The sequence below is a fragment of the Zonotrichia albicollis genome, chromosome 25, assembly GCF_047830755.1.
Source record: "Zonotrichia albicollis isolate bZonAlb1 chromosome 25, bZonAlb1.hap1, whole genome shotgun sequence".
Lineage (NCBI taxonomy): Eukaryota > Metazoa > Chordata > Aves > Passeriformes > Passerellidae > Zonotrichia > Zonotrichia albicollis.
This window is the reverse complement of record NC_133843.1, coordinates 7905744-7931631: the sequence shown is the minus strand read 5'-3', so window position 1 is coordinate 7931631 and position 25888 is coordinate 7905744. Positions and strand designations below refer to the sequence as shown.

The following is a 25888-nucleotide window of genomic DNA, read 5'->3' as shown; positions in this document are numbered from 1 at the left end:
GGTTTGAACTCATCCTCATCCTCTTCAATATCTCATCCATCAGTCAAGAAGAGTTCCTTGGATGAGCGAGTCCAGTGTGCAAGATTCTGTGGGATGGCATTCCTCCAGTGGATAATCACAGAATGTTTACTGTCTACGACTGCTTGTGGAGCTAAATTATAGCAATTTGTGGAGAGAAATATTTAAATTACTCTCCTGTCTTCTTTTGCATCATTGGTGTGTGTAGTTTGATGTTCCCTATTAGTCTCATGCCTGTTGTAATTGCAGAGGCTGTAGTGTGAAGCTAAATGTTATTACCTGAGCTGAGGCTGGGAAAGGTGTGAGCAGCAAAGGGGTCCAGGGGAAAGTGGTGCTGTACATGTCTGACTCTTGGGTCATCTTCCTTCCACACAGGTGACTCAGACATCAGAGCAAGGAGCAGCAGAGCACATAAACTCTTTCGATGATGCCAAACTTGTGACGTTGCCCAAATCCCAAGTGAGACAAACTGGCTCTGAGGTGGTGACTGTGGAGAATTTGTTTGATAACAGTCACTCTGATGTGTGAAGAAATCAAGTGAGGGACACAGGAGGTTGCCTGTGCCTGGCATCTGGTATCCACTAGGCTTGTTCAGGAGCTCAGTGTGCTGCTTCACCTGGGAGATTTGGGGCTTCTTTGGGAAAACAATCCCAGGCATGCAGCAAGCACAGCATAACCACGGACAGGGGAGGTTCATAGACATTTACTGCCTGAGAAGTGTCCCTGCAGTCAGCCGCTGGTAGAACACTCGTCTCCTCCAACACATGAGAAATAAGGCAGCAGAGGAAAAGATGGGAATCAAGTGTGATGCTTCACTGCTGTGAAGAGAGAGCAGAGGACTGGTACAGGACAAAGCTGGGGCTTATGGATAAGGGAAACAAAAAAAAAACTGTCCTGAGAATTTAGGTTGGAGATTTTTATGGCTGAATCAGTGATGTGCTCACAGGTATCTTCTGCGAGGTGTAAGGGCTGCTTTGTTCCTTCTTCTCTCACCTGTATTGCTGTGCAGCTGGAGAACTTCTCTAGAGAAAACAGAGCACAGAGCTGAAGAGCTGACCTTTGAGCCTCTATTCTCCAGTAGAGACTTCCTGGGAGTTGAGCTAAATTACTTCAGCACTGTTTGGATGGCACCTTGTGCCACACAGGTCTAATCCCATCCATGTTCTTGCTGTGGTCTATTAGGAAGGAGGCTCCCAGGCATGTCTGGGCATATCCATCCTTTCTGTGAGCAAACAGCCCTGAGATCTGCCTCTAATTCACCAGGGACATTGTGAAAAAAGGGAAGGAGCTGTGCCTGTGTGCCAGTGTCCCTTGTGGGATGGCACTAATGAAGGTGTTGGAGTGTGGGATAGCTGCTGTGACTGCACATGGACCTTCCCCTGGCACATGGGGCACTGCCTTGTAAAATTCATTCAGTACCTGCTGTAAAGTTTGCTTCTCTGGTGCTGGCATAATGCAACAGCTTCATTGTGCACACCAGTTCCTTTGAGACTAAATTTCATAAAGCTTTTTTATCTGCAGCTTCCTAAAATATAATCTGATAATTAATGGCTTGCTGAATCCATTATGAAGTGCAATTAGATGCAGGGTTCCTGTGGCTCCGAGGGGCCTGGTAGCATTTATCTTCCTTTTCCTCATGCCAAAAGGTTGAGCCTGCCACTGAGATATTTACACCCAGAGGGGTGATCCTGCTGGATCCTGGAGCCTGGGAGCACACTGTGAGCAGTGCCTGTTGTATCCTGCTGCCCAGAGCCACAGCAGCACCAGAGGGGGACACATTGGAGCTTTCCAGAAGCATCTTGCACCGGCTGCTGAGGGCCACCAGGCAGAGATGGTGGCACAGGAGCGCACCAATGTGGCTGTGCCAGTGTGAGAGTTTGTTCCTGTTAAAACTTGAAGGAAGAAGAGAACAGCAGAGCTCTCAGGAGAGGGGCTGGGGGAGCTCATGGCATTTTGTGTGTGTGGCAGCAAGCTTATAAGTAACCCTGCTGAAGTGTTGCACGTCTTGTAGGGCTCCCATGTATGGTCCCCCCAAGCTTTGTGGGGATGGTGACATGGAGGAAGCAATGAGGTTAAGTTGCCACTAAATCCATGAATGACCAGGAGATGGTGCTCAAGGCCTTGAGGATTGGTGCTAGTGCCCAGGTGCACCTTTGTGGAAGCTCCTCTGAGCCTTCCCAGGCCTTCCCCAGCTCCTGGGCTGCCACCTGTGCAGAAATCTTGAGCTACTGCCAGGCTGAAGGAAAACTCCAAGCCCTTGACAGGTCACCTCGAAACCCTGAATATATCACTGCTTAAAGAGTCTGAAACTGGGCCTTGGCCACCTCTGGAGAGAGTGAAATGCACCTGTTACTGAGGTGAAGAGGTGAAAAACCTGGGATGCCCCTTGGCCAGGAGGAGAGGGGCCAGAGGGTGAACTGCTGGAGCCCATCTCTTGCCTGCCTGGGCACTGTGCAGAGCACTTTGGATGAGCAACGGGGATAATGACACAACAAGCAACTATGTCTTGGTGGTTTCAGAACAGATGTGTTGGGAGGAAAGCAGTGGATTTTGTCCCACAGGCTGGTGAAGTTGGAAGCTGTTCCCCATTTTCTGACTTTGTGGGGGCTGGGAGTTGTGGAAAGCGTGCACAAGCTGTGGGAGTGCTCTGGCATGGGAAATGGGTTAAACAGTGCTTTACAGGTATCCTGGCCTTTATGTGTGAGCAGGGAGCACTACAGTGAATATCTTCAGGGAGCACTACAGTGAATCTGATCTCTCTTTGTTCCTGGAAAACTGTAGAGGGAGGAAAAAGGTTCAGCAGGGTTTGAGGAGAAGTTGTTTTATTTCTAGTCCTGTCCTAGGGCAGAGGCAGCTCAGACAGGGCAGAACATGAGCATGGGGCCTGTTGGCTGTGCCCTTTGGGCCTTGTTGCTGGAGTGTTATCACAGCCAAGAGAGGACAATGTAGGTGTTACATCAGGAGTGGTTCAGGCTCACCTGTCCTGTTTGGGGCCATCTCTCCTGCCTTCCTGCCCAGCAGGATCCTGTGTGGATGTATCCTCAGCAGAGTCCTGACAGCAGCACACACCCAGCAAGAGCTCTGCAGCTTTACAGAGTCCATTGAGGATCTCCCATATTATTATGGGGAGATAATAACTCACATCCCCCCACTCCAGTTCCTTCTTGATGGATGAGATATGCACAGCAGAGCAAATTGCAGTGTTAGCACCACCTATGTTTTACCTGGGAGGGAGATGAATTTCCCTGGTCTGGTGTGTACCACACTGGAGATACTGATTGCTGGTGATTTCTTGTTACACTATGATTTTTTTTTCCCTCTGTAAAAATAAAATATGGAGAAGGAGAGATGTGGCTGTGGAGTTTCATGTGAAGCAATTCTCTGGAAGGAAAAATCCTTCATTTTTGAAAACATGACTTTTTTCAAGTTTTGTCCTGGGTGCTGGGTGACCTGTTGAGTTTTGGGGGGGTCCTGTGCCCCTCTTGACCTTGGTGCCATCCTCCAAGGAAGCAGAGAATCTTTCTTAAGGTCAGGCTAGATCATGAGACCATCCTGCCCTTCACTGTGTCCTGTTGCAGCTGCCAGATGCATTTGGGGAAATAGCAGAGTGCCTGTAACAAACTGGGAAGTGACATCTCATGGAGGATGTGAGATCAGGTAATGGTGGAGTGACAGGACAAAGGGGAATGACTTCAAGCTGAAAGAAGGTAGATTTAGAATGGAAATTAGGAAGGACTTGTTCCCTGTGAGGGTGGGCAGGCCCTGGCACAGGGTGCTCAGAGCAGCTGTGGTGCCCCTGGATCCTTGCCAGTGCCCAAGGCCAGGCTGGATGGGGATTGGAGCACCCTGGGGCAGTGGAAGGTGTCGCTGCCCAAGGCAGGGGGTGGGACTGGATGAGCTTTAAGGTCCTTTCCAACCTAAACCATCCTATGATTCTATGATTTATGCATCTCTGTCCTGGTTTAACCCCAGCCAGCAGCCAAACCCCTTGCAGCCACTCGCTCACTCCCCCACCAGTGGTATCGGAGAGAGAATTTGAAGGGCAAAAGCTGGAGAGTTTGTGGGTTGAGATAAAGACAGCTCAACAGGGAAGCCAAAAGCTACACACACAAGCAAAGAAAAACAGAATTAATTCCCTGCTTCCCATGGGCAGGCAGGTATTCAACACCTCCAGGAGAGCAAGGCCCCATCCCATGGAACAGCAACTTGGGAAGACAAGCGCCGCAACTCCAAATGTCCCCTCCTGCCTCCTTCTTCCCTCCAGCTTTATATACTGAGCATGATGTCATGTGGTCTGAAATACCTCTTTGGTCAGTTTGAGTCACCTGTCCTGGCTGTGCCTCCTCCCAACCTCCCCTGCATCCCCAACTTCTTCCCCAGCATGGCCTTAGGAAAAGCAGAAAAGGCCCTGGCCCTGTGTAAACCCCACTCAACAATAACAAAAGCACCTCTATATTATCAGCCTTGTGTTCAGCACAAATTCAAAACACAGCCCCACATCAGCCACTATGAGTTAACTCCACCCCAGCCAAAACCAGCACAATTTCCTTGCATTTAGGGTGCAGGATTAAGCCTGTGGCCATTAGTAAATGTCTGTTTTCTACACAACTCCCATTTGTGACCGGGTGTCTGTCCTGTTGCTGTGGGATCCTTTGTGTGGGGTGCACTAGTGGCCCTGAGCAACTCTCACTTGACATTTCCCCCGTAAAGTGTCATTTCACAGCCCCCAGGTGCTATTTTAACACAGTATATGCAAATTTGGTGCTCTAGGCTTTGTTTTGGGGTTAAGGCTTTATTATTTTGAAATCCAACCTGTCTTGTAATCAGGTGCAAAGGTCTGCTGCTTGCTCAGAAGTGAGGGATGGCAGTGGTGGGAGCACAGAGGCAGTTTGGATGTTTCTTGAAGCCTCTTCTGAGGGAGAGCAGGAGAAGAATGGATTCCAGTGGTCTGAAAACCCTCCTTGTGATTTGGACAAGCCCCGGCAGCCCCAGCTGATGCTGATGTCTTGGCAAATTCTGTTATTGATCTGGCAGATTGCCAGCACGTCCCCAGTTAATTTGAGCACTGGAAAAGGGAAGTGATGTCTCCAGTGGCCTCCATCCAGCTCAGCAAACCTGAGTGCCCTTTCACAACACAGACATGAGCTGCTTCAGCAGCCAGAGGCGCTTTCCCAAATTCTGGTGGTTTGCTGCAGACAGTGAGATCTGAAGCATGTCCCCAGGAGATGGGCTCGGTGACCTTCTGTCCTGGGGATGAGCAGGCTGGCTGGTGGGTGTTCAGCTGCCTCTCCAATTTGTGTGCCTGAACCCCCAGTACTGTCAGCTGCATGGGGCCCCCTTCAGTAAGTCACCACAAGTGCTGATTTCCTGTGTTAACACAATAATTCCTTTTATTGGGAGCAGAAGCTCTTGCTTTTCTTTCCCTGCACTGTTTATGATCACTCAAGGTAGGATTTCTACCCAGACTTCTAATCATGTGAAGCAAATTTGATAAAGTGTAGTTCTTAGACCATGTAATAGCAGACACATGAATGCTCTGCTCTGTAAGTCGTGGCACAGAGCTCTCATCTACAATGGGAGACACCCATGGACTGGGCCACAGCACTGGTTTCTGTGACCTGCAAGGAAACAGAAAGCCCTTGCTGGGACAGAGGCTGAAGGAGCAGTAAGGAGCAGTAGGATCTGAATTGCCCAGCACATGGGCACAGTTGAGCACCTCAGCTCTGCTAAATGTCAGACCATGTGCCTGGGAAGAAGCAATGCTGGCTGCATGGGGACAGGAGGGAGCTGGTCAGACATGTAACCTCATCCTGAGGGCTGCTGGTCAGAACTAGAGGCATGCAGAGTCCTGAGTGATGTTTGTGGGCTTTAGGAGCTGCTTTTGGCACGTCACAAGGCATTCTCTGCTGCCCCTGCTCTGAGCCTTGCTGCCATGACGTGTCATTGTCTACAGCTGCTCACCCATGTGACATGCATGCACTTGACATGTAAATGACAAACTGGAGACTGTGCAGGAAATGACTACCAGCACGAGTCAAGAGGTGGGAAATCTGCCAAAGAGTACAAGAGTGAAGGAGCTCAAGCTGCTTGGCATGTCTGGGGAGTGAACTGGTGGCAGCCTTTGCCCCTGTGCTGGTGCTCACTGCTATCTCTCTGGCAAGTGCTGAAGAGCATCAACACTAGTCAGGGTTGATCTGTGCAGAGCACAAATGCTTAGATTGGCCTTATTTCCTTTGTCTTGGACACCCTGGAGATGCCCAGCATTGCAGGCAGTCCAGACAGTGACCTTTCCACCTCTAATGGGAGTAGTCAGTCTGTGTCTTGCTCCCAGGGAGCTCAGGGTCAAGTTTGTTGGGATGCTTAGAGGCCTGTAGCATATGGAAAGCTCTTCTCTGTGCCTCTTTCCTGCTGGCCCCAGAGCCTCCTGCTGATGGGGAAGGTTGGCCAGGATGGGTCTGGTGTGCACATCCTCGCTAGCAGCACAAAGGAGCTGCCAACAAATGGGTCTGTCTGGATAGAGTGGATCTAGCTTGGGACTGTGCAAAATTGTCGCCGCTCATAGGTTTTCCATCCACTGGAGGCTTCCTGCTGGAGATGGAGTTTGCCCTTCTCCTCCTGGCTGAAATAAGGTAAGTAGGAGCCCTGCCTCTGGTTTCAAGCTGCCTGGGGAGATAATCTGTGCCCCTCCAGCTGTGCTAGGCCTGCTGACAGGTATGATGTGAAGCTGTCTCTCTCTGCCCAAGGAGGCCAAGGCCATAAGTCACCTACTTGATGGCCTTGGCCTTCTGGTCACCACTTTGAAAGGGAAAAGTTAAACTCCAGCCCTTGCCAGCCACCCTTGTCTCCCTCCACTTTGCTGTCCTTCACCTGGACTAGGCCCCCAGCCATTCACCCCAGCCCTCCACCCACATTCCCCTGGTCTGGCATCACCAAGACCTTCTGCACAAAGCTCATGCTGCAGAGGTGGCACCTCTCAACATGTGTCTGCCCATGCTGTGCTCTCTGTAGAGACGTGTAGAGGCACACCTGGACAGCCTACAGCTGCAGGTAAATAGTTCCCATTCTGGCCTTCTGCAGGAGTCACAAGGAGGGCTCTGTGCTGGGTAGAAGATGGATTGGATGTCTGGTAAAAAAACCTTGGCAATTACAAGTGAGGGGGTTGTTCCCTTTATCCAACTTGTGTTCTTTTCATTTTTTCCACCTCAGAGGGTCCAGTGAGACATTGCTTAGAGTGGAGCTGCCCCATCTGTTGATCCTTAATGCTGTGCTAACATCACCTTGGTTTAGTAACATTGCACTTCAGACCTGAAGTTGTTTCTTTTGTCTCTGAGCATGTAAAGCTGTTATTGTTGAGCTGTCTGGTAGACATGGGGCTTTCTCCAGCAGGATTATAGATGATGGTGAGTTTGGTGGCACTCAGGAGCAAGCCAGATGATCCCCATGGTGAGTGTGAACTCCTGCGTTCCCCTTGCCCCATGACTGGTCTCTGTGAACAGTGAATGCCCTCCCCAGCTCCCTCCAGCCTCTCACACAGACTAACCCAGATAATCCTTTGCTATCTGCCACATCTCAGTAGATCTATTAAATACACATGAGTTCTTGTGTCCTTGTGTGTAACCAGGATATGCTCAAAGATTTCAAATCCCCCAGTGTAGGATTCTTATCAAAGTTTCTGTCAGAGTCTAAATAAATACACCCCTTTTACTCATCCATTTCTCTGTGGCTCTGAGGGTTTTTCTGTTTTAAAGGCAAGGCATTGCTGTTCCCCCTGATGAGCTGGTTCACATCATTGGTGGTACAGCAGGCCAAGAGCTGATGGGAATCCATGGTAGGGGTTGGATTTGGGGTTCCAGGAGCTTTGCACGAGTGAGATTGGGACTCCGTGCAGCTCTAGTGGAGGATGAGGACAGAGTGGACTTGCTTTGGGGGTTGACAGTGACTCATTTAATGGTGATGAAACTAAACCCTCAGGCTTGCCATGCGTCAAGACTCAGCCTGTGCCCCTCTGGGATGTGCCCAGCTGTTTGCCAAGTGTTGGCACTTAGGAGGACCAGCAGAGCAGGTAGCACAGAGAGCGCAGTCCTGCTGATACTCTCTTTGCTGGGTGCCAGTACCTGTCCCCGCCTCCCTGGCTGTCTGCAAAGGGCTCTACCACTCCTGCATTCCTAATGCAAACATTGCAGGAAGATGATTCAGCACTTAGCAAAGAATTGCAGATGCTCCAGAGATTATTTTGAGCATTTGGAGCAGCTCTGGGAAGTGACAGGGTGCTCAGGTCTCTGCACTTCTCCATGTGTCAGCCACAGCCCACACAGGGATGTGGGACACAACCTGGGACAGCCCCACACACTGCTGTTGCTGTGTTCCTGTCCCTGAGCCTGCCTGGCTCCTCTGCCCTTTCCAAAACCCTGCAACACCAGCAGGGATCCTGCACTCCGCTTCCCCTCAGGGAGCAGGCAGCTCATCTTGCCAGAGTGATCGAACACAATTTCCTTTTTCTGTGTCACAAGCTCATTCCTGGGGTTGTGCTCAGGCCAGGTGCTTGCAGAGGGAGGTCTCCTGTTGGGAACAATCCCTTCCCCTGGGCTGGAGGGATTCCCCTGGCTGTATTTTGAGTGGGGACTAACTGGTGTTGGTTTAAATATGGAAACTGATATCTGCTATGATGGGAAGCAAAAAGAATCCAAAAGCAGCTGGAATCAATGGCTGCAGGTGAGGGGAATGAATGGAGCCCTAAGCTGGTGATAGGCTTCAGCAGGAGTTGTAGGATCTTCTCATCCCTTGGGGACACTGGCTGGGCTCTGAGGGTTCAGACATTGGCATCTCCAGTGATCTCTGATCCTCAGAGCACCTCTGCTGGCTTGGCCCTGTGCCCCACTGAGCCCCAGCACTGATGGTAGTGCCCTGGATGAAACCACACTGCTGGAGCTCTGAGGATCCTGAACAAGCTGTTTAATTTGGGGCAGTGATGAGGGCTGGTGCAGCCCTCATCTTCCTCCCTGCTCTGAGGGGAGCTATCTCCACCCTCTGGTCTTGTGTGTTTGGGGCAGGTCTCTGCTCATTGAGGGGTTGCTCTATTTAAGAAAATGCCCTTTTCTGGCCCTGCTCACTGTGCCATGTCACTCCCTGACTTCAGTGAGCTTTCCTGCTGAGTCTTCCTCCATGCTCTTTCCTGCATGTCCTGGACAGGCTGGATGAGATTTCCCCTCACAACCCTGTGGAATCATGGCCCCACATGATTCCCCCGTCTGCTGAACCTCTTTGCTCCCTGCCTTGTCCTGGCATTGCTGATGGTCCTGTTGGCACTGAGAACGGGCACTCAGCGTGGCCACTCTGCCCTGGAGGCAGCAGGGAGGTGATGGGGCGTCCAGAGTTGCCCAGCTGCCTGTCCAAGGGATGGTCTAGGAGGGCATGCACAGGTGGATCAGGGCACTGGATGGCTTCAGTGGGAAAGGGGGGAGCAGGAAGGTGTACGCACAAGCCTTATCTCAGAGGAGGGGCAGGGGCAGACCCAGGCGGCTGTTGCTGGGCAGGATGATGGAAGAAGAGGATTATGACAAAAAACAGTAATAACAGGGTGTGCTTCCCCCCCTCACTTTTTTTTTTTTTTTTTTTTTAATGCAAGCTCAGATAATGCAGAACACAGCCACAGAGATTTTGGCTCAGATTTCCCAAAAAAACCCTTTTATCTGTGATGAAGCTTGAGACATCTCCAGCACAAAAAGCTGGGGTTTTTTTTAAAGTTGTTAACGCCTTAAAAGAGGGGTTTAGGAGAGAACAACATTTGGTGTTGGTTATAATCTCACGGCATGAGTCTCTAATATCCCTTGTTCACACAAATAGATACACCCAGCTACCTCCAAAGCATCCTTCAAGAAAATCGATGAGGAAATGGGATTTGCCATGTTGGTCCAGCTCACTCAGGGTCCCCTCTTCAGAGGTGACTGGACTCATGCACTAAAGGTGAAAATCCTCTGCCACCCACATGAACACTTCTGCAGCAGCCTGAGAGGGAAAGAAATCCCTTTGGAGCACTGTATCCCCTCATATTTTAAGTAAATATTTTGGCTATCACTGTTGGAGGGCCAAACCCTGTTACACTGCTGCAAAGCCTTTGGTGTTGTCCAGGTTGGAATTAATTTGGGGATTGGTTGGCAGGACTTGCTCCAGACCCCCCTTATCTAGGGGGCCAGTTCCAGGAAGCTCCAACAGTTAAATCATTACCTCAAAAAGAGGAAAACAGAAGTGAAAGCTGATGGGCACTGTTGATGTTGATGTCACCCATAGAAGGATGCCAGCTGTGTGTCCTGCTGTGCCTTTCTGCTGTTACACACTGAGATGTGACCAGCACCACCAGCGTGCCATCTCTGAGGGCTTGGTGAAGTTGGGAGAAAAAGGTACAGCAATGATTTGAGCAAGGTGTTGTGGTGAAGTAGGTGATTTTCAGAGCTTCTGTCCAACCTCCATTTACTCTGTGATTTGCAAATTTTTGACATATCTCTGCAATTTTCCCCCTGAGGATTGAATCCCTGGCTTTAACTGTTTTTCTCTAACTGGAACAGAGAACTATGATAGAAGCTTACAATGTTTTGGATTGGACAAGACTTAAAAGCCCACCCAGTTCCACAGTGGCAGTTCCACCACCTGCCATGGCAGGGACGCCTCCCATTATCCCAGGTGGCTCCAATCCCCATCCAGCCTGGCCTTGGGCACTGCCAGGGATCCAAGGGCAGCCACAGCTTCTCAGGGCAACCTGTGCCAGGGCCTGCCCACCCTCACAGGGAAGAAGCCCTTCCTAATTTCCATTCTAAATCTACCCTCATTCACCTTAAGGCCATTTCCTCTTGTCCTGTCACTACAATGCACCTGAAAATGTCCCTCTCCAGTCTAAGCAAATCGTGAACTCAAGAGTGCTGCTTCTGTTCTTCAGCTAGAGAAGATATGGAGCAAACCCAAAAAGTGTGGGCTTCAGTGCAATCCTCGTGCCAAGACAGGTTGGAGTAGGACAGCTCAAGGTGGACAGTTTGTCTCATCAGGTTCTTGAGGAAGGAATGTCTGACTCAAAGTTATGCCACTTGTCCAGGGTGTGCGGTACCTCAGCCTGAGCCACAGGGAGGTTTCCTGCGGTTCAGGTGACCATTTGACAGCTCTGTACCCACTGCAACAACCCTGTGAGAGCACTCTTATGACTGTTCCTCCTTTTATGATGAAACAAAGAGGCAGTTTCTCACCTATTCCACTTCCCACAGGTCCTACCAGCTCTGTCTTAATGTGATTTGGACTCAGTTCTGGAAGTATCAAGCAATAGATCCCTCTGTCCTGTCCCTCTGTCCCCCATCCCTCTGTCCCTCTTGTCCTGGTGATGTTCATCTGACCATGCAGGTTCCATGAGTATTCAGACATCCAGGTGGATAGCAGCCCTGTTGCAATGCTGGGGCCTCAGGCTTGTTATCACACCACACACCTGAGCAGTGCATCACTGTGAACATCCTAGCTGGGCAGGCAGAAACATCAGCACTTCTCTCTGTGTTCAGCCTCTGTGCTGGCTATGGCTGTTTGCCATCCTGATGCAGTACTTCCAGAGGTTTCCTTTCTTTGAGGAAGCTGGTGTTACTCAGTAGTGCCTAATGCCTGTTCCTCTTCTCCCTGGCAGCGCCATCCCTCCTCCCACCCGCACAGTTGCTGCAGCTCCAAGCCACATGCTCCATCTGTGCCAGGGACACAGTGGTTCTTGCTGCCTGCAGGCATGTCCCAGCATTCACAGAACTGTGCTAACTTTGCCCTTCTGCCTTCTGTTCACCACCTTCCAGATCTGCCCTTTCTGGTTCTCTCCACACTGTTGTCTCCAGGACTTTTCCAGCTCTAGGATGGTGTCTGGTCCTGGATGCAGGACATTCCCACTCTGGACTGTCCTCAATGGGAGTGGACAAAACTCTCCTGGTACCAAGGTGAGCAGTCCACTAGTGTTCACTTCAAAACCCCATGCTCATCCAAGCTGTAAATGCTTCAGCCACTGTTATTTCTACCAGGAACCACATCAGGAGTTAGCTCGAGTTTCTTTCTTTTAGCAATCACAGAATCTCAAAGAGATTTGGGTTGGAAAGACCTTGAAGCTTATCCCATTCTATCCCCTGTGTTCACCTTCCACTCTCCCATGTTGTTCTAAGCCCTGTCCAGCCTGGCCTTGGACACTTCCAGGCATGGGGCAGCCACAGCTGCTCTGGCAACCTGTGCCAGGGCATCACCAGCCTCCCAGGGAAGAATTTCTTCATAATAATATAAATTTTCTGTGTCAGTTTAAAGCTACTCCCTTTTGTCCTATCACTACATGCCCTTGGTAATAAGTCCATCATGCTGCTCAGAGCAGCCTGCTGACTCACTGCTGGTCACAAAACTGAGCTGCAAAACCCACCCACTTGTGTCCCACCGCTGCTGTGGTGCTGCTGCCTGCACTTCTCTGGGTAAATCCAGTCCACTTGCAAAATTTCCTCTCCAGCAGGGTGCACAGAGGCATGTGAATTTCTAATGACAGCTGAGATTTGTGAGTATTGACTTCATTATTCAGTGATTAAAATATTCCAGCTTCATTGCAACACAGGGGTGCATTAATGATTTATAGTATTGCATGTTGATTTGACACCTTAGCAACCTTTAAAAGTGGATTGTGCCATGGATTCTTCTGAAATCTGGTAATCAGATCTTAAAATTTAGCAGCTCATTGACTTGAAAGGTAGGGCAGTGGACTGGACACAGCAGAGGGGTATGGTGGCACCAGCTGCCTGAGGGAGTGGCACTGGCCGGGGGACACCATCCATTTCCAAACATGACAGGGGGCTGGTGCCTGGCGTGGCTGTGCTGATTCTCTGTCATTCTTGAGGGACCTTTTTCAGAATTTTATGTCTTTTATAAAGTGATGGGGTCCTGGGAGCACACAGGCTTCCAGGAGTATTTCTGGGCCATGACACTTCTCTCCATGCCTCTGTCCCACCTTTCCATGGGACAGAGCCCTGTGACCATCTGTCGCAGCAGAACACCCCAGCCCGTCTTGCTCCTCTAGTGAAGAAGGCTGAGAATGAGACACAGCCACTTGTGTCTTTGCTGTCCCTGCAGGGAGTCCATCACTGAGTGTCCATGTCCATCTTCTGCCTTACCTGTTATAATCAGCAAATGCTTTGAGACCTGCTTGTACAGTCTCTTGTACACAGTGGGGGTCCCCATCGATCCCTTCATCTCTTACCACTGCTCTTAGCAGACTCCTGGGGCTGTGTCTTTTCCTCTTGCCTGTGTCCTGAGAAGAGCAGGAGGGACAATTTCAGAGGTACAGATGGGAGGAGGGATGCTTCATTCCAGACATTCCCGTTACAGGATTTCCCCCTTGAACTGATGCCTGCAGCAGCCTCAGCCCCTGGGGACCTCCAGGCCCCTTTTGGGAGTTTCATCCTATATCCTTTTATCTCCACTCCTTCCTATGCCAATTAGCTGCTTGTTTAAGGTGCTGCAAACTTCACTTGATAAGTTTACCTAATTGCTTCACTTAAGTTAATTACTTCTTGGCTGAACAAGAAAGCAACATAATTGATGTCAAAGTATATTTGTCACTTTCATTAATGTCCCTGTCCATGGGAGTGGGAGAACTTGGGCCTCTACCACCACAACACCCTTCCTTGACAGGGCAGCACCCTGCTCCCCAAGGCTCCTGAAGGCTGTAGGAGAGTGGAGGTGGGTGCTGCACCTCAGGCATCCCTGCCTACCTGTGTGCCCCCAAGGGCAGGTTACAGTGTGCTGGTGATGCTGCCTCTTGCCCCCAGTTCTTGCCAGACCCTGGGAACAGGCGGCAGTTTTGAGGCACTATCAGTAAATCCCATTATCCAGCACTGCCTGTCTGATGCATAGGCAGGGCAGGTGAGGGCAGGGAGGCTGCCCAGAGCTCAGGTAATGAGCCCCATTCCAGGCAGCAAACACCTCTGGCATTAACCTGTTGTGGGTAAAGGGATGATCCTCATGGATCAGCCTGCCTGACATGGGGAGCAGCATCATGGGGACACCCTGGGCCAGATCCAGAGCAGACCCTGCCCAAGGCTAAATCCAGTCCCTACTCTGCATGCAGGCTGGATTTGGGCGAGGATACTGTCTCAAATTACTTCCCTGAGTCCTAGCTGTTCACTGGGAGTTAGCAGAGCTGGCAGGATGCTGAGCTGAGGTCTTTGCTGCTAAATGAGGCTGGCAGTGATTGTCAGGGAGTTTGCGTCTACTTCTTTCTTCTGGAGGGTTCTTATTTTTGTTCCCTTTGCATGTGAAAGGATTTGAGGCAGTAGGTTAGCTCATAAAAAGGTTTCCCTGGGAGCAGCTGCCTGCTGGACTTGAGGTGAATGCCCTGGAGAAAACGCCTCCCACTCCAATGAAATCTTCCTCCCGTGACCTGCACTGGGAGGTGAACTTTTGTGCGAAAGAAAGATAATCCCCTTCGCTCACCGGGACTGAAGGCGCTGTGATAAAAGCTTTATTCAAGATCAAAGACATATGCTTTTTTTTTTTGCTTTTTTTTTTTTCAAACTACTACCTCAAACAAAAAGTTTGGTTTATGCTGGATTGCAGCTCAGAGTGGTGACAGCTCCACAGCTCATCTTCCTGGCTGGTCAGTGCCAGTGGGGATGGGGACAGTGTGGGGATGGAGGGCACCGGGACCATTATCCCAGCACAAAGAGGGTTTAGGGGCTCAGCTCCATTTCCCAGTGCACAAAACCACTCAGGGTTCAGGTTCCCTTTCAGTCAGAGGGATTAGCAGGCAGCTGGAGCAGTCGGGGGTGGTGGGGGGGAAGCCTGGGGAATGGTTTGTGTTTGATCTTGCTCAGCAGTTTCATCTGTGCGAGTGTCCGGCGGGAGCTGTGCTTGGGGGTCCAGGAAACCTTCTGTGCTCGAGGTGACATAAAGGGCTGGGGCTGCTCCAGTGGTTTGCACTTCAGAAGTCAGACCATGAGTCCAAAACTCTGGGCTCAGATACAAATTGCAGGGTTGTTTCTTCATTATTGGAGCCCCAGTGCTGGGACCATTTTTGAGGCTTTCTGCCAGCTGCAGATATTTCCCTGCAGCCAGCCAGGCTGGTATCCAGTAAAAGTCCACCCAAAGTGTCTCTTCTCAGGGTGCTCAATGTCTTGTATCAATATCTGTGTTGTCAGGACTTTCCATTCTGTGGGATACCCTGCAACTGAGGATAACTTGTTTGGTAGGGTGTATCACAGGATACCCAGCTGCAGGACTTCCAATGTCATGGGACACCCCCAACACACATACTCCATGTCCCCAGACACTCTTTGGTGTAAGACACCCCATGCCCCATCCTGCAGAACAAAGAGCAGCTACAGCATGAGAAGCTTGATTACCAGGATCACGTATTTCAGTCAGTGAAATAAGTCCTACATAACCCCACTTTCACCCCAGCACTGATTTTCACATCACAGCCGTGCAAAATGGCAGAGGTTCTCTTTCTTCCGCTGCTATATCCTCTCCATGTTTAGCCCTTTGTAAAATGAAGGATCACAGGCCGAATATGTGCTCAGGATAACTCCTCTGAAGCTAATGGACTTATTATGGTCCCTCATTTCAGACCTAAGCTCAGCAAACCTGGTCTCAGGGGGAAAAAATCTTTCCAGGGATGAAATTCATTCTGTTGTGTGCAACACGTTTTGCATGGAGATAAAGTTCCCTCTTTGTGGCTTCTGCAGGGCCTGGTCCCCTTGCTGTCCCCAGGCACTGCTGGGCATGCAGCCCACAGCCCAGATCCAGCTCTGCTGCAGTGATGAAAAGTCTGTGTCCCAACTGTGCTGATCCAGGGACATCAGATGATGTTTTCCAGCTTGTTCTGGTGAAAATATCGCAATCCACAGGTCAGGGCATTGGAAAATACCTACTTGCCTTATGCTGTTAGTATTTAGAGAATTTGCTCTCCAGCATCCTCCAGCTGGCTTAGGCACAACTGTCTCACCAGATCAGCATTAGGCTGGGAGAAGATCCTCCCTGACAGGACCAAGGAACCAGGAAGAGTGGACCAGCAGCTGTATTGCTGATAGGATGCCACCACCTGCAGCTTGAAACCTCCCTACCTTATGCTCCTCCTGCACAACCTTCCCCTGCACCCATATACGGGTGCCAGCTTGGATGTGTGAACATGGCTACTGAGATTGAAATGAGAAAGCAGGAAGCCCAGGGGCTGGCTGAGTTCGGGATCTCATGGCCCAAGCAGAGATAAAGGGGATGTTTTCCCCGAGGAGCTTATTGAGACTGTGGCCATATCATAGGCTGTTGCAAACAAATATGTTTTGAGAGGCTGAGATAGAGATTGCTCCTGATTCCTGCTGGGAATCCTCAGAACAGAGTGTAAAATCAGTACAACATCCTACGTCCCTCCAGAGAGAGGAGTGATATGGACACCTGGTCCCACTGAAGGGTTTGCAGGGCTCTGGTTTGCAGTTTTGAGGTCTGTCTTCAATTAAAGAAGAGCAGCTGAGCTGGGATAGTTCCCAAGTCTTGGGGAGGACTTCCCTTCCCTGGAAAGAAAATGCAGGAAGTTTTTGATGTGGGGAAGAGCTTTCACTGAGGCCTTGGCCAACACCAAATTCTTCTGCTGTGCCTGTGGGGTGGAGCAACGCCACACTCCATTCTTGTGGCTACCAAGGGTGTGGACACAAGCCTCACAGAGCTGTCCGACAGAAGTCAAGGAACAGGTGGATAAAGGAGAGGGGCACAACCCAGACCTTCTCATAGGAAAGCTGTCCTTTTCTTTACAGTCAAAGCTGCACTGTCAAAGGGGTCGTTCTGGACACGGGGGACTGGCAGCACGGTGGCTGATGGAAGTGCACTCTCACTGGGTAATCCAAGAACTCTAATGATCTGCCTTTGATCTCCTATTCAACAGGGAGATTTATTACAGCTTTCATTTCAAGTCAGAACTGATGAATTTCAGTGGACTTGTCGAGTGGCTACAATCTGGAGGCATTTATCTTTCAGGAGGAAGAAACCATCTCCTCTCTCTGTCTCTTAAAATGATGGAGGGGAGACACGGTGCCCAGCCAGCGAGCCTCAAATGATGTCTGCAGCGTGACAGCAAAGTTTGCCTTGCTCAGGGCAGGCTCTCTGCTCCAGCTGTGGACCAGCAGCTGCTTCAGGGGTTTTTCTGCTCTGACACAAAGTTAATCTGCTGATTACATGTTGCTCTCCCTCTCCCCTGCTTCTGCAGACAGCCCAAAGGGACTTAGATCCAACATCACAGGCTCCCAGGGCCATTTCCCTGCAGCTGAGGATCCTCTGGATCTGAAAGATGCCTCTGCTTCTCCAGCAGAATGTGACCTGGAAACCTGGTGTCCAAAACTGTCTTTTATGTTTTAGATTGTGCAAAGGACCTCAGTTGCATGTAAACGATTTTCTGCAGTTTAATCAGAATCTACACATTTTGCTTCTGGGTGCTCATAGGTCCTGGGGGGAGCCCATTCCAGACTTTTCTTGTAGGTGCAGTTTACCTGTCCCATCTAACTCTATTTTCTCTCAACACCCCCCTGCTGATGCAGGTCTGCAGCTGCAGACCCCTTAGAGGAGTTCCAGGATGGCATGTGCCACCCTGCAGCAGGGGAAAAGCTGGGGCTCTTTGCTGAGTAATGCCAAATTTACCATTCCTAAGGGCCACAGAAGGAGGCCCTTAGGAATTTAGCAGCAAAGGCTCATTTAGCAGTAAAGACCATAGGCACTATTTGCAGCCTCTTCTCAAGCAGCTCCTGGGCAAATCTTGATGGTGTTGCTGCTGGTCTCTCTCCACACCATGCAGCTGCAATGGCAGGAGTGTGTTTCTGTTACATGTTGGCACTGGTTTGGGATTTGCACTGAGAGATGCAGTCCAACTACATCTGCAGCTATTTCTCCCAGTCTCCAGAACTGGTGCCATTGCTTTGGTTCATCCTCTGCCGCCTCCTGTCCCCATCCATCCCTTTGGGGAAGAGGCTTTCCCCTGCTCAGAGGCTGTACCTTCTTGAAGCTCTGTCTCAGTGCAGCAATGAGTGTCCCAGGAGCACCACGCAGGTGAACTCAGCATCCATGTAGCTCCTGTCTCAGCCTACTCTTCCAACCCTGGAACTGTAACTCAGGGGCACATGGCAGAGTTATAGCCTACCCGGAATGCTGGTGCTGCAGCACATCACTGTCAGAATGGCAAGAGGACACATTGAAACATGCAGATCTGTTGGTTATTACTGTGTGCCCACCTGCTTACAAGGACTTAGGATACTCTGTTATCAGAGACCTGTGGAGAGTGGGACAGGAGACTGTCATTCAGTTAACAGGTGATGCTGCACACTCAAACCCCAGAACACAAACATCATTACCAGAACTCTGTTAAAACTAACCTTGTTTTTTCAGTGAGCTGTGGATTTTGACAGAATTGTTTACTGGAGAGATGCAAGGCTAGGTGTGTGTGAAGGTAGTGTCATTCCACATGCTGTTTGCTTTATGTAATTTCTTGCTTTGAGGCTGCTTAGCAAGGTCTAAATTCTTCAACAGAAATGCTGATACAGTGCATGAATGGTAAAACTTGCCATGTGGGATGAATACTCCCTTTTCAGGAATTTCGATTTAAAAGTCTGATTGGACTGAATTAATACCAATCATTTCTAAGTTATAATGATGTTAGCTGTTACCATGAAAATTAGAAATTTGTATACCTGGAAAAATATTTGCAAATCGATACACTAAGAGCCACATTTATCACTATGTGCCTAATGTTTTAGTTCGTGGACAGGAAGATTCATATTTGTAAGATACTGTGGCTCCTTAGAAAATTCAGTAGATCCCTCCTTGGAAATATTTCAGGTGGATATGAATGTAACACAGTGTTAAGCCACAGCAATTAATGCCACTCATAAATCAGGCATTCCTGTGCTCACTTGAAGGCAAACCCTGTGTGTTATCTGCAGAAGCTATTAGAGAATTAGATATAATTAGCTCATGACTCTCTACTGTAAAGGCAGGCAGAATTGTGCTGGCTTCACCTGTTCACTTGCTTTTTACCTCACAGCTTTGATAAAGTAATTTTATTGTGAATCTTTTGCCATGAAGACACACGTGACAGCATTTTGGTTAGTTACAGCTATTTAGTGATTCAAACATAGTTATTCTTCCTTGCCACTTATAAATTGGAGTTGATATTAAAACAGTTTAAATTGATGGACCACAAGTACAGTAAACATTTGCTCATTCCTTTAGAATAATCTGAAACCATGACTTTGTAGCTGTTTAGTCCCACATGTCAGTCTTACACACTGACTGACCTAACTGAGCTACATGTGCAAAACTCGTGGCAGTATTATATAGGTCCTTGATGTTTTATTCCTAAATATTTATATCTCATTACCTTTAATAGTCCAAAATCTACTGTACAGACAGTCTTGAAAAGCTGTCTTACCATCTTGGAACTGAACAGGTTTAAAGTACAATTTGGCAAGATATACACTGTTGTCATTTTTCTGAGTAAAGCTGCACCTGAATAAACCCTGGCAAACTTACACCAGAAAAGTCCTGACTGTGAACAAGTATTTTCAATAATATTTGCACTTACCATGAGCTATTCTCAAAAATAAATAATATATAATCATTTAATGCATCATAAATGCATTTGCCACACCTTTATAATCTCTCCAGTAAACCCATGTCGCTGCTGTTTAAGTTACAAATCAGTTGGTTGCCTGCATATTGTTCATTGATGCTTAACTGTTGTATGATAAATTTTCAACAGCTTTCTTGTAATGATGGAGTCAAAGTTAGTTAAATTCTTTTGTTTCTGAAACTTTTAAAGGAACACTCTCAACTCTAACTTTAGTTTTGTTAAATTTAAGTGATGTTAATTTTCAGTTCTGTTATGTTTCAGTGATGTTGAGGTTCATATCTCTTAAGTGTTGTGAAATTCAAGTGATGTTAAGTTTTAAGTTCTGTTAAATTTAAGTGATGTTAGGTTTATGTTCTGTAAATTTAAAGTTCTTTAAATTCATTTAAGTTCTGCCAAGTTTAGGTTCTGTTAAATTTAAGTTCTGTTAAGGTTAAGTTCTGTTAAGTTTAGTTTCTGTCAAGTTTAAGTGAAGTGTTGTTCAGTTTAAGTCCATTATTTTAAGCTCTGTTAAGTTTAAATTCTATTAAGATTAATTTCTGTTCAGTTTCAGTAATGTTAACTTTAAATTTTGTTAGGGGTACTTTTTGTTATGTTTGGGTGATGTTAAGTTTAAGATCTGTTGAAATGTGCTCATTTAAATTACAAGATACAGTTATTTTGTTATAGGACAAGATGGAACTGACTGAAACAATTATGATGAAGAATTTGGTAAGCAACTGTTTAAGAATATAAGATACTAGGTTGTGCAAAAATATGTGAGGATGCAGTTTATTAGATCCTTAATTTCAAAGAAAATTCTATGGGTTTAAACATTCTACATTGATCAATTAACGTAATTATTCATAACAATCTTTGCTGTTTTATCTTCCATAGGTAACACAGAGGAATGAGTAACAATTCCAAATTATGGCTGCTATTAATTGTAAGCCGTTTAGAACTTTGTTTCTTACTTTTATTTTGCTTTATTTTCATATATGCATACATGTGTGGAAAAACATACTCTCAACTTCTAAGGATGGTTACTGTTGATGTATTAATGATTCTGAATATGTTGTGGACGTCACAGTGTGAATTCACTGACTTTTCATAATGGGCATTATCCATAGGATATTATTTGAGGTTGGCACATGCATTGCTTTGGTTGTTTGGACTATGTTTGTGATACCATTGACTGCTTAGCTAAGGATGAATGACAATGCCAGCTGCTTTACAAACTTTCCCGTACCATTGGTAGCTATCTGAAGGACATGTATAATTTTAAGGAACTTTCCTAACTGCTATTACTAAAGGCTTGTTCATAGGATATGTTAGGGAAAGCCTTCCAGTTAAGGCCTTCACCCTGGCCAAGCCCCAGCCCTAGCTGGTTGGAAGTATGCCAACAGACCCAGGTATTTTCTGCATGAAAACTGTACTCAGGTCACTTTGACTTGCCAATTTGGGCTTATAAAAGCTGGACCCCCTTTTGAGGTAAACCTAGAAACTTTTCCCAGGAATGGTTCTCTGGGTCCTCACTGTGAATCAGGGTTTGCCATCTATTGCAGACTCTCAGTGATGGTACAGTATTTAGGCAATTGATGATGCATCATTCTAAATAACAATGCTTTTTCTTGTGTGCTAATTATTACATGTATTACCTTGCTTATTTTTGCTTGGTGTGAGTTTATTGCTTTGCCTCATGCATTGCTTTACTTTTATGTTGCCTTCGTGTTCATAGTGAGAGACGCGCATGTTGAAAAAACAAAGAAGGGGGAATATGGCTCCTCAAGAACATTTAGATAATGCAATACTTATACAAGAATTTCTGAAAGCAGATCATCAATTTTGATCCCCGACAGAGTGTTACTGCTCTGAAGATTTGCAGATACAGAACCTGTGGAGGCCAGAAATCTGGCCAAGCAAAAGCCTGCTGAGCTTCCCTGGAGGACCAACCCCTAAACCCCAACCCCTTTGGTATGGTGAGCAAAAAGAGCGTCCCGCTGCGCTCCTTGGTTTTTATGCCGATTCCTTGTTTCCCATTGGCCCTTCCACCTTGCTCCACCCCTGTGCCCTCATCCCATTGGCCATGGTGTTCTGTCCCACCCCTCGAGATCCCTATATAAACCGTTGCTGTCGGTGCCTGAGTGGCTCTTTTGTTCTTCCATGGCTTTGAGGAGGAAGCTCAATAAAGGGTCTCCTTGGAACACCACACTGTGACCCTGTCTCTCCTTCTGGATTGACTGGATCGTAGAAAAGCTGAAATCACCTGGTGTGAGCACAGACATGCCTGTGCCCCCCCAGGTGTCTTTATCAAGACACTTCTTCGGGAAGGTTGCGACACTCTGAACAATGCTGGCCATGACAGAACCGGTTTCTAGAAGTTTTACATAAGGATCTACAACTGGATGTGCAATGGCAAGGCCGAGCTGATTTACTAACCTAGGGGAGGACATAGGCATGTGTTTTTATTGCAAACAGGTCTAAAGTGGTTACCTGCTTGTCTGGACAAACACTGATAGCCTCTGAGGAGATGAGGCCCAGTGAGAGGAGAAATGACCTAATCACAGCCCAGCCCTGGTGCCAATGCAGGAGCAGGGGTAGGACTGCCAGGACATGGCCTTGTCTGGAAGCTCATGAAGGCAGCCTGCTTGTGTTGCACTGCACTCTCTGTCACTTTATTGTGTTCCTGCTGACCTTCTTCAGTTATTCCCTGTTCCATGCTTCCAGAAGGACATTCAGTAATGTCAAAGACAGCATTTCTATCTAATGGACTTCCTCCTACCTAAACAGCATGGCCTCTGAGCTCCAGCCATATGAACTTTGGAAGAGGAGCCATTTCTTTCCACTTCCTGGGGACATTGGACACCATCTTTCTGTTTTCCTCTGCTGTGAGTGTCTTTGCCAGTGGCATGGTTATATTTGATGGGTTTTTTATTGATTGTGATCTGTGTTCCTTGTGTCTTATCCTGTGTCCAGCAGATGACCAGTAATAGTCTTAATAAGATTATGGCCTTACAGGTGCAGACTGTTTTGGCATTAGGGTACATGAAACCTTAGCATAAAAAACAAAGGGGGAGATGTTGCATATTGGTAAAACTTTACAAAATAAGGGCCTTGTTATCCTTTTAAAAATACGCTCAGGCCTATTACTTTGACTAAGTAGAAAAGGACTATGGGAAAGTGACTCAGATGAATTAGAGGTATAAAAATAAGTTGTATAACTACTACATGTTCACATTGTGGTTTATGGTGATTAGTTGAATAACATTTGTTGTGTTTAAATGGAATGTAACTGATAAAGGCCTAACTGCTTAAAAAGTCCAGGTTTTGCAATAAAGAGTTCTCTCTTGCACCTGCCTGGGGAGTCTGCATCACTCTGCTTTGTAACTGTGGACCTCTTAAACTCATGAACAGGCAGGTCCTGGGTCACAGGGCACAGCCAGGGAACACTTTTAAAAGTTAAGGAACAAGTCTTCAAAGTCCTTCTTGTGTTACCTTTACTGTCCCTTTTCCTGGCCACAGATCCATCAGAACCTTTCTTCTCCAGAAAAAGCCCTGGGAAAGGAAGAAGTTGAGAATCAAGGAGCAAACCCAGCCAGTGCCCAGGAATGCAGGTGCATTGCTGGACTCTGAGTTTTTTTGTAAGTTCTTCCCAAGCCCTGCTCCCCAAAATCAGATTATGAAACCTTTGACTCAAATTAATGCAAACAAACAGATCGTGCAGAGAGCCATAAAAATCAAGTATCATAATAAAAACCCTAAATTGAGAGCATCTTCTGTAAACAGAGCACTGTAAACACAGTGATTTGTCTCTCTGCAATGATATTTGGTGAGGTATGAAAGAGCCCCAAGAGATGGCAGGAAAACACAGCTGTTCTCTCCTTGCAGGAGGTGAGGAAGGAGAGGACGGATGGGAATGCAGCACAGCTCCGATGGCTCCAGGGTCAGCACAGGCTCCACTGCACTCCCGGAATGGGAAGAGGGATCCTCCAGGATGGGTCAGATTGGAGGATCTACAGTGGGTCACTGGTGCCAAGATGGGTCAGATTGCAGGGACTACAGTGGGTCACTGGTGCCAGGATGGGTCAGATTGGAGGATCTACAGTGGGTCACTGGTGCCCCCTCCCTGCTTCAGCAGGGCCATCCCAGAGCACAGGGCATAGGATTATGTTCACACAGCTCTGGAATTCCCCAGGGAGGAGACTCCACAGCCTCTCCGGGCTCTACTCAGGGCTGGGCACTGCACAGAGAAGAAGTTGTGCCTCCTGTGCAGGGAGAATTGCTGGGCTCAGGCCCTGCCCGTGGCTCTGGTGCCATGGCTGGGCTCCTGGAGCAGAGCCTGGGCCCTGCTCTGCCCCTCCCTGCACACAGGGACACCCAGGGCTGAGGGCCCCTCTCAGCTGGGGCTCCTCTCCAGCCTGAGCAGCCCCAGCTCCCTCAGCCTTTCCTGGTCACCCAGATGCTCCAGGCCCTCCTCATCCTCACAGCCTGAGCTGGCCCTGCTCCAGGAGCTCCTGTCCCTGCTGTGCTGAGGATCCAGAGCTGGACACAGCACCCCAGAGGTACCTCCCAGGGCTGGGCAGAGCGGCAGGATCACTGGCTGACCTGCTGGGAATGCTCTTCCTGATGGTCCCAGGATCCCATTGGCTCTTTGTACCCAGGTCGCTCTGCTGGGCAGACACCTTGTTGTACCTGGGTCCTTCTCCACAGAGCTGCTCCAGCAGGTCCCCCCCAGCCTGGGGTGGTTGTTTCTCCCCAGGTGCAGGACCTGTATTTCCCTGTTCTCTACTTCCAGACAGCTCTTCTCTGCCCATCATCATATTAAGGTCCTCAGTTCCCCGTGTTTTCCTTCCATTTTGCTCTGGCTCATTCCTCTTTCCACAATCCGATGCAGAGTGTTTAAACCAACACTGGGCCCTGATTCCCAGCTCTCTGGAGTCAGCACCTTTTCCTGGTGCCACGGAATTATTTGCATTATTTGCAGATTTGGATGAATGTCTGAGTGACTTCTATGTGGAAAAAGGGGTTTTGGTGATTACTGAATTCCCAGGCAGGGAATCTTCCGGAGATAAGAAGCTGAAATGGTGCCAAACATCCTGGGAAGGCTTGTTCTGCACAGGGAACACAACATTTCAACATTTGTAAGGAATATGAATAGCATTTCCATGGAAGGAGATGAGGTGGAGCAACTGGAAATTTCTCTCTGGAAAAGGATGGAAGAGGTTGACAGCTGAAAGACAATGTCAGTCCAGGGAGTCTCCTGCATCTTCCACTGCTCATCCCCGGTTACAAATTGCCATTTAGAGCAGAGGGAAGCATCCACTTCCAGCACTCCTGAGTGGACTTTCAAATCCAGGATTTTGACAATTGAACCTTCAAAAGTTGGGATTGGGTCAATTCATTGAGAGCTTCTCCCTGAGCAGAATTCCGACTATAAAAAATGTTCACTTTTCCTGGTCTGTTATTACTATTCCTGCTCTTGAACTTCCCTGGAAAAGCAGTTTTCCACCTAGGAAGGTGTCTTAGGTTAGAAGATGTAGCTGAGGGTGTCCATTCTATCACCATCTGTTAGAGATGGGGCAGTTCTCTGCTGTTCATGGGGCAGTTTTCTTGATCTCTCCCACAGCCAATCCTCCCTCCAGGAGATCTCTGCTGTCCATGGCCAGTGAGTGTCCCTGCATGGCTGATCCAATTCCAGCATCCCATGGGGAGATGCTCCACCCAGGGTAGGAGCCAAGCATTCCTCCCTGGATCCAGTCTGAGATTTGGGACACCAGGGCAGCCTTTGCCCCCTGCATTGCCAGAGGAGCAGCTTTCTGCTGCCCTGCATTGCCAGAGGGAGCCCAGGCCCATCTGCAGCAACCCTGGAGCTGCAGAGGAAAACTCCCCCCTTGTGCAGGATCCCTGCTGCAGCAGAGCCACAGCTGGCACTGCAGGAGGGCTGAGCCCCCGTGGGATGGGGCTGGGACACCGCCCTGACACACAGGGGGCAGGGACTGCTCTGACTCTGGCAGTGTTGTTTTATATTATTGCATTTTTAATTTTATTTTTATTTTCTTCCCTAATAAAGAACAGTTATTCCTACTCCCATATCTTTGCCTGAAAGCCCCTAATTTCAAAATTATAATAATCTGGACGGAGGGGGTTTACATTTTGAACTTCGGGGGAGGCTCCTGCCTTCCTTAGCAGACACCTGTCTTTTCAAACTAAGACAGATTGGCTTTACAAGTCCTACTAAATAGCAATAAA

General features: G+C 48.3%; 1 protein-coding gene across 1 annotated transcript in view; it reads left to right on the top strand.

The window, feature by feature from the left end:
- LOC102067810 (zinc finger and BTB domain-containing protein 40) overlaps positions 1-22996 on the top strand; it is a 52581-nt gene extending 29585 nt beyond the window's left edge. Inside the window, 3 exon segments of the mRNA XM_074558359.1 lie at positions 6581-6647; positions 20537-20585; positions 21378-22996. Of these exon segments, the coding sequence (XP_074414460.1) occupies positions 6581-6647; positions 20537-20540 (71 nt within the window). The 3' untranslated portion in view covers positions 20541-20585; positions 21378-22996.
- The last annotated feature ends 2892 nt before the right edge of the window (positions 22997-25888 follow it).